Consider the following 8,347-nt stretch of genomic DNA (forward strand, 5'->3'; position numbering starts at 1 on the left):
TGTAGGGTTCCTCACTGTTATTCTAAGAAAGAGTCAAGCTCAAAAAAAAAATCTGAAAAATCAGGTGGCCTTTAAAGCCTTTTGAATTCAGACATAGCTAAACCACAGTGTGCTGTAGCTTATTAACTTTTATTGCACTTAAAAATCTAGCTAATGTAAAATGTATTTTTTTTTTTTACTAATGTCAGCTGCAAACTTGCTTCTCTAAAATCCCTGCACTCCTAGGGCTGAAGGAAGAGTAAAGGAGACAATATACAGCTGGTTTCATTAAGGTTTGGATTTATTCAAATTACAAAATAAATAAAACTAAAATCTTAAACATATTTCATTCTTTTATCATTACAAACACAGTTAAAATATTAAAAAATATTCCCTAGATAGAAGTTTGTTTGTTTCTTGTGTATATCTGTGTAAAACATATTGCTTATATGCTGTAAATGGATTATTTAAAGTGACTCATGTAGACTACAGTCTACAGGATCTAAACTGCCCAGTGAGACAAATTGTTCAACAGATGTGTGGAGTAACAAGGAGGGTCTGTAGAATTAAGCATCTTGTAGACTAAATGCTTGAGGTAGTGGTTAAAATCAGCTTTTCCCAACCACGGAACATAAGTATGCCATTAGAAATCATCAAGTGTGCCGTGGAAGATTATCCAATTTCACCTGATTGGTACTCTTAGCAAGTGGCGTGTTGTGACAGGCAGAACAATTACATTCTGTAGTAGCGGCCGGTAATAAACCAGTCCTCATAAAGGAACAGTGCTCTTTAATGAATTCAGCACAGACTTTACATCGTAGAGGTAACAGGAAGACACAACAAGTTAACAGTTAGCCGTCTAACTATACTCTAACTCTAAAACTTTACCAACTCCACTTTACTCTTATTTCATGACACCACCCTCTAGTGGTGCAATATGGTACGATCATTACAGGACACAACACATTCTCATCCACCAGATCCACTTAATTGTACTGCCCTTACCACCAGCAAGATGAAGATGAAGAAGAAATACAAAAGTACAAAGTCGAGCTGCGAGTGAGACAAAACTGCAGGGAATAGTGATTACTAAATAACTGAAAACAAAAACCGTCAATCTGGCCTGGGTCCTAGAGAGAATTCCAACCCAGATGGCCCTAGCAATAATAGTGGAAGAAAGCAAAAGAAAAAGTAAAATCATGACAATACAGTTAACATTATCTTGCCTTTGGATTCTCATACACTGGAGAACCAACTGAGCCCATTCTGCTACGCCTGGTTCCAAGCAAACTTAAACACCATCTCCAGACAAAACACCCATCACTTCAAGCGTGTACAGACTGAGACGCAGGCAGCTTTAATGAGGAAAACCACCAATAAGAGCAATAAAGCACTTAAAGCTAACAAGTTGCTGAATTGCAAAAATGCATACATGTTTGCACCGATGGAGCAGCTGCCATGCTCGGGCACACTAAAGGATTTGTAAACGGAGTGAAAGAGCAACATCTAGATGTCATTACAATGCATTATATTCTGCACCGGGAAGTACTTGTTGCCAAGACTGCAAGAATCAAGAACTTAAAGTGTTTTTCACAAATCAGAAGGACGTCAAGTTACTCTCAAGGGACCAGTGGTGTACAAGACTGCTGTATCTGGCAGATATATTTGAACATTTGATTGACCTGAACACACAAATATAAGGCTGAAATAACAAATTGCTCACAAGTAAAATATACGGGATTTGGTTGAAAGGTGCAGCTCTGGAAACAACATGCTTAACGTGCCAACCTTAACATGTTGACACACACCTAGATATGGCAGGGTGTCAATAGTGGTGGATCTTGTGATTTTTCTAATGTGAAATATGTGCTGTGGTTCCAAAAGGTTGGGAAACACTGGTTTGTATGAACACAACCAATAACAAGAGAAGAATCCTTAGTAAATCATCCCTTTGCACATAATCATAATTAACAGTATTTAGAGTGCATCCCCATAATATGTATACATTTGCATTGCTAGCATTGCTATATAGTGCATAAAAGAAAACTCTAAAACCATGCCTTTATTGTACCTTCATTGATTCATGTTATCATTATAAGAAAAGAACATGGAAACCCAGGCAATCAAATTCCCACTTTAATATATATAATGCCTATAACTGATGCATTCACTGCTCCAAAACCAGTGCATGTGATTACTACTGCTTTTCCATAGCAGATATAATCAAAGGATCGCTGTTTTTCTCATCTGGTTTCAGATGGAGACTGAAGTATGGGAGGATCTCACCACCAAACGAACACTCAGTAAATGAGTAGATGTGAGACTGAGACATCACATCATAAAAGGACACGAGACCTTCTTCATAATCTACATACACCCCGACTTTCCGAGGTTTCCCTTTAAATGGAAGGTGCACGGGCGGTGTTGTCCGGGCTGCATATTTTTTGTCTCCATAAAAGACAATAACCCAGTAACCTTTGTCAGGGGTCACTAAAAATTTCCCCTTGCGGTAAGCATCACATCTGGCCACACCCACATCCCACCCAGTCTTGTTGCTGACCTCCACCTCCCAGTATGATTTCCCTGATTTCAGCCTGTTGAGCCCCAGGACACTTCCAAATATATCAGACCTCTGGGGAGAATTAGGATCTTTTGCTGTTTTTCCACCTTTTCTCACTTCTTTCCCATTATCAGAAATTACAAGACTTGAGTGTGCAGAAGTCGGGTCCAGCTTCACGTCCACTACAGTCAAAAGAATACACTTAATTAAAAAAACTGAACCATGTGGTAAGTAGATCTATAAACATCACACATAGGTCAACACATAAAAATCACTCTTTATTCCTTTTTTTAATCAACATTTTTGTTAAAGGGCTCCATCACACCAAAATATGGCACTAAGTATTGATGGAGTCCAATCAGACTGACCTTTCCAGACCTCACCGTAACAGAGAAGACTTACTAAATAAAGCAGGTTGCTTAGCCAGCTAGGGCTTTAATTTGTTTTATTGTTAATGTTTTTTAATGTTATTTGTCTAATATCTGTGCTAGATTTCAATTCTCACATTATTCAAATGCAACAAATTCATTTTGTTGAATTTTAAGAAAAAGATGGATGGGTTGCCCACCCAGTTCAGAAACAACATACTTGTGTTATATGGTTTCTCTATATCACCAGCTCTCGGTATCAACAGGATAACAAGTGAAAAATAATAAATAAATTCTGGATAATATTAAACTGATCTTTGCCATTATTTTCTAAACAAACGCAGAAAATTACATGAGAAAATAATATCCAGATTGGGGAAGTGCATACTAAATTGTGCTTAGAAATTACTTAACTTTAGCAAAAGAACAAATTCAACTCTAGAAATTAAAAACATGTTTAAAACTGAAATCAAAGGCTTTTATTCTGAAAACTGACTTACTGTATCAAACTGATGTCTAATTTTGAACATGTCATTATTATTTTATAAGCATATTGGTTTTCCTTTAAAAGGAAAATTTAAAATAAAACAGGGCTTTTATGTTGAAAATCTGGTGCACTGTCATGGTCCTGGGTCATTTGACCAAGTGTTTTTTGTTTTCTATTATTATAATATATTCTGGTTGTGGTTTCTAGCTCATTGGTTTTGGTTTGGTTCTTCTTCAGTTTAGTGTTAGTCATCCCTACCTGTGTGTTTCCCTCTGTGTAAAGTCTGTGTTTCTTTATATGTGTGAGTTCCTGTTTTATTTTGAAGGTCAGTGTCTCAGGTTATTGTATTCTGTTTTCATATCTCTCAGTCTCGTCAGCTCCAATTTTCCCCAGCTGTGTCTCCTCCCGTTTCTCATTTCCTGATTGCCTCTTTGTGTATATAACTCCTGTGTTTTCTGGTGTGCGTAGCTGGTTCGTCTTTGTATTTCCCAAGTCGTTTCCCTGAATCTCCCTGCATCTCCACTTCTGGTTTGTTTCTGTTAGATTTCCAAGTTTAGGTTTTGCTTAGTTTCCATGGTCACCCTTGTCATATCTGTTTGTATCACAAACTCACTTGCATCTGAGCTGCCTGCCTAAAGGGTCCTTTAATAATTTACGCACGGCTTGCCCAGCAAACTGTGACATGCACACCTGTTCCCTGTTTTTACTCACTGTTAACATTGTTTTTATACTGCTGTAATTTTTTTTTTTAAATACACACCTGCAAATGTAGAAATCCTCTCGAGGTCTGTGGAAACACACATTTGAGTAAGCTGCAGTATGTCTAAAGTTAAATTAATACAAGTCACGAGAGACCAAAAGACTTACCTTTGGATGCGAGTTTTTCTATTTCCTGGCCAATTTGCTTCATCATGGCTGAAGTCGTACCTCGCAGTGTCCCGAAGAAGAGTGAAGTGTTGTCACATAAAGTTTTCCAGTTAGCAGATTCTTTCAGGCCTGTTACAGGAGAAAGCTGTGCATGTGTGCAAAGGTAAAAGTTAGCTTACAGCAGGCATGATTAAATTGAATGAATCAGAAATAACACTGAAAATGCACAGATGTTGTAAATGAAATTTTTCCTCTTTTAAGGGAATTTATGCTCCAGTAGATGGATCTCAGATCCTTGAGGTTCACCTCCAAGTCTGGGTTGTTGTCTAGGTCATCAGTGGCTTTTTTGAGCACATCAATTTCTCTTTGCAGCTTGTGGGTGAGATCTTGTGCTTCTCTTTTCACTTTCCGTCTCCTAAAGATAACAGAGAGGGCATGTGGGAATCCATTTTATTAAAACATAATGCACCAAAGGAGCACAAAGAATCCTTGCGATGTTAAAATGTTCTTCAACGATGCTGACAGACTAACTTCTATATGCCTCACAGGACCAACCTGTCGTCCACAGTCTGGCATGCTTTCTCTTTAGCATCCTCCGCAATTTTCATCACCTCTGAGAAGAAACTGTTGATCTCCAGCCATTCGGCATCCAAGCTACCCTGAATAGCCATAAGAGAGTAACGGCGTCAAAGCAATATCAAAATAAAGGATTTTCTTTTTTTTTAAAAATGTTGCGGTCTTTACATTGCAGTTTATTTCAGATGATTTGACCTCGGCCATCTTGTGGTCTCGGGAATCAATTTTCTGCCGTAAATCAGCTTTCATCTTTTCTTGTCTTTCCTTGAAAAGGGACAATGGAAAATGTTAAAATACTCAAAGTTTATACAGGTTATAAGTCTTATACTAGCAGTCATGTCAGCAGCTCTATGAGTCACTGCGTAGTTTGGATTTGCCAGTACTAGAGTCACACATTTTTCAGGTTTGTCATAAAAAAGCATTAGTTACCTGAGCCATGTCACAAATGTTAACGTCCTGGTGAAGCTAGACAAACAGCCAGTTCATTACCTAACTGTTAATGTGTTTATTTCAGGCTTTACCTCAAGTAATCTGAGTATTTGAACTCCACCTCTGTGCTTTTTCTAATGGAATTATCAGACAGGATTGTCTGTGAGGTACTACCTTGTGCTTCAGTTTTGGAGGATGAAACTCTGGTAATGAATGACTGTATATTCACTGTGTTGAAACTGCAGTACCTTTTGTCGCCTTTTAGCCTTCTCTCTCTCCCGTTCTCTCTCCCTTTCCCTCTCTAGTTCTCTCTCTCGTTCTTCTCTCTCTCTTTCTTGTCTCTCTCGTTCTTGTCTTGCTCGTTCTCTCTCTCGTTCTTGTCTCTCCCGTTCTTGTCTCTCTCGTTCTTGTCTCTCTCGTTCTTGTCTCTCCCGTTCTTGTCTCTCTCGTTCTTGTCTTGCTCGTTCTCTCTCTCGCTCTTCTCTCTCTCGTTCTTGTATCTCCCGTTCTTGTCTGTCTCGCTCTTCTCTCTCTCGCTCTTCTCTCTCTCGTTCTTGTCTCTCTCGTTCTTGTCTTGCTCGTTCTCTCTCTCGGTCTTGTCTCTCTTGAGCCCCTGTAAGAAAAGAAGATCAATGTTATCATGTTGTTCTTCAGAGTCTTGTTCCTGTCATGAACTAACTTAAACATCTAACTCTGCATATTACTGTGGTTGTCTGACTGGAGGATCAGACAATCCTCCAGTGATCAGTTATCAGCTATGTGTTTTTGTCTTTGTTTTTTCAGTGCAGAAACTGTAAAAACCAAGCCATAGTACATATTAAATATCGTAGGAGATGGCAAAAAAGAAATCATGTTTGATGAAACTGTAGATTTAATTGATGTAAGTTTGACAAATATGGGGCAAATATTCTAAAAAAAAGTAATTATCTAAAACATGAAAATAGATTATCACTGTAAACCAGTGAGTTTTAGTTAGATAGTCACTCCCCGACCCTGTAGCAACACAAACTGACCACTGTACAAACACATTGGTAGACTCACTATAATCCAGACTCATACACATGCCCATCGAAGGCTCTCGTCTGATTAGAGATCCCATAAAGGCCGGCATAGGATGGAAACTAGATTGCCCACTTTCAGGGATCCTCATTCCCTTTGGTGTGCAGCCCATCCTTCCCTGGTGAACTCTCAGGCCATGGTAAGTTGTGAAAGACCGGCCGCAGTGACAGAAGTGTTGCTCCATGTTGGATGAGTTGAGTATCTGTAGGGGACTGATAAGGTACAAACAAGCAGGTATAAAGACATGCACTGTCCAGAAAATGTGATCAGTAGATTTTGACTTACAGTGTATTATTTTTCGTTGTGCATTATTTTTTCAATCTTAATGGAGGAAGAATTAAATAAGTAATCTGTGATCCACCCATGAGGGTGATTCAATACAAATTCATATAATAAAAAAAAAAAAGAGCTAGAACTAAAGTTTTATGTCTTGGGGAATTTTGAGTTTTGAGGATTTTTTTTAATTACAGCTATTGTAAAATGTCTGAATTTAAATCTCTAAATCACTTATATTGTAGTCATGGAGTATTTGATGTCAATCTGGAGATGTGTGGACAGTGATTAGGCACCCTCTAGTGTTACAGATTACATGTTACAGTCTTGCACACAGAGCCAGATGAAAACAGGAATTTAAATAGGGAAAGTTCTGTTTCTGTAACATTATAGCTTCAAACAGTTTTCAGTAATAAACTAATAAATGCCTAGTAAAATAAAATTAAAAGCAACAATCAAAATAACTTGTGGTTTTATAGTAATCCAAATCAACTTGAAGTAGCTAACAGCATATTTAGACTACATTTAGCTATATAATGTTATAACACGATGTTTATTAAGCATATATGCAGAATTTGTTTTTTAATTAAGTTGAGTTACTGATTGAATCATCACAGTTCTAATACACACTATACTCACAGTGTCTGCATAATCTATTTTTAGAGTTCGACAATGGATATTATTATATTTTATTTGAGTCAACCCAAGTTCATTTCTCTACACACCTACACACATAACTCATGCATAGCTGTGCACATACCCTATACCCTGGATCAGGATCAATGATAACAACTTGCTGTTCTACAACTTGTGAAACACTAGACATGCAGTCTAAAGTTATGTATTTTAATTTACGTGACTTTAGATAACATCTAAGCAAGGCCCAAGGCACAATGATTTTTCTTTTAAACACATTCTTAAACACATATATACCACTGCAGCATGTCATTCACTTGTCTTTTCTTTTGCAGCCTGTGTTTTGTCCTGTCTTACGCTCTCTTTCTATTTTCCTTTCACTTTCTCCTCACCTCTCCAACTGGTTGAGGCACTTCTTGCCAGGAGGACTGGTTCTGCCGGAGGTTTGTCCTGTGGAAAGGGAGCTTTTATTTCCCACCATTGCAGTAGTGCTTACAAATGGGGAATTTCTGGATTATTGAGGTTTTCTCAAGAATATCAAAGTCTTTACCTCACATTGTAAAATGAATTCTTATTTATTTATTATTAATTCTTTAGTTTATGCAGGAATAAAAGTGAGTTAACAAGCAATTAATGTGATGATTAAAAAGTTGCTGATTTACTCGATATTTCTTTGTTCTGTTTTATGAGTGAAACTTGAATCAATGATTAAAATCCTAGGAAATGTTGTCTTAAATGAAACTCCAAGTTTTCATGTGTTAAGATGCATCACAGATTTTTTTTTTTTTTTAAATTCAATCTAGTGTCAAATGCTTGAATTTTAATCTCTAAGTCACTTATATTTTACTAACGGAAAAATAAACCTGGATGTTTTTATAATTTGTTATATAATATATATATATATATTTTTTTTTTAAAGAACAAAAAAAAAAACAAATATTAAATTAAAGACGCTTAAACACACTTATCTGCCCAGCAGCCTACCTGTGCTCCTGACAGCGGTGCTCCACTGTGTGACCTGTCACCTGTTGTTGCATCTTTTTAATGCATTGTCAGTTTTTCAGTTTCATTTCAGTCAAACCCGAAACTTTTCCACCAATGCACAAAGGTGGA

At 37.3% G+C, this 8,347-nt stretch overlaps 1 protein-coding gene across 1 annotated transcript; it reads right to left on the minus strand.

Moving 5' to 3' along the window:
- Positions 1-2,176: 2,176 nt before the first annotated feature.
- On the minus strand, positions 2,177-7,715 carry LOC146636085 (uncharacterized). The gene is made up of 9 exons (XM_085350699.1): positions 7,627-7,715; positions 6,308-6,537; positions 5,515-5,879; positions 5,006-5,101; positions 4,817-4,920; positions 4,568-4,676; positions 4,262-4,406; positions 4,155-4,181; positions 2,177-2,721 (listed from the first exon to the last, which is right to left on the minus strand). Exons 1-9 carry the CDS (start codon positions 7,713-7,715, stop codon positions 2,177-2,179), a joined length of 1,710 nt encoding a protein of 569 aa, XP_085206825.1.
- Between the last annotated feature and the right edge of the window lie 632 nt (positions 7,716-8,347).

The sequence above is a fragment of the Diplotaxodon limnothrissa genome, linkage group LG3, assembly GCF_057381915.1.
Source record: "Diplotaxodon limnothrissa isolate DT_005_m linkage group LG3, D_limnothrissa_male_GT1.1, whole genome shotgun sequence".
In the NCBI taxonomy this organism is placed as follows: Eukaryota; Metazoa; Chordata; class Actinopteri; order Cichliformes; family Cichlidae; genus Diplotaxodon; species Diplotaxodon limnothrissa.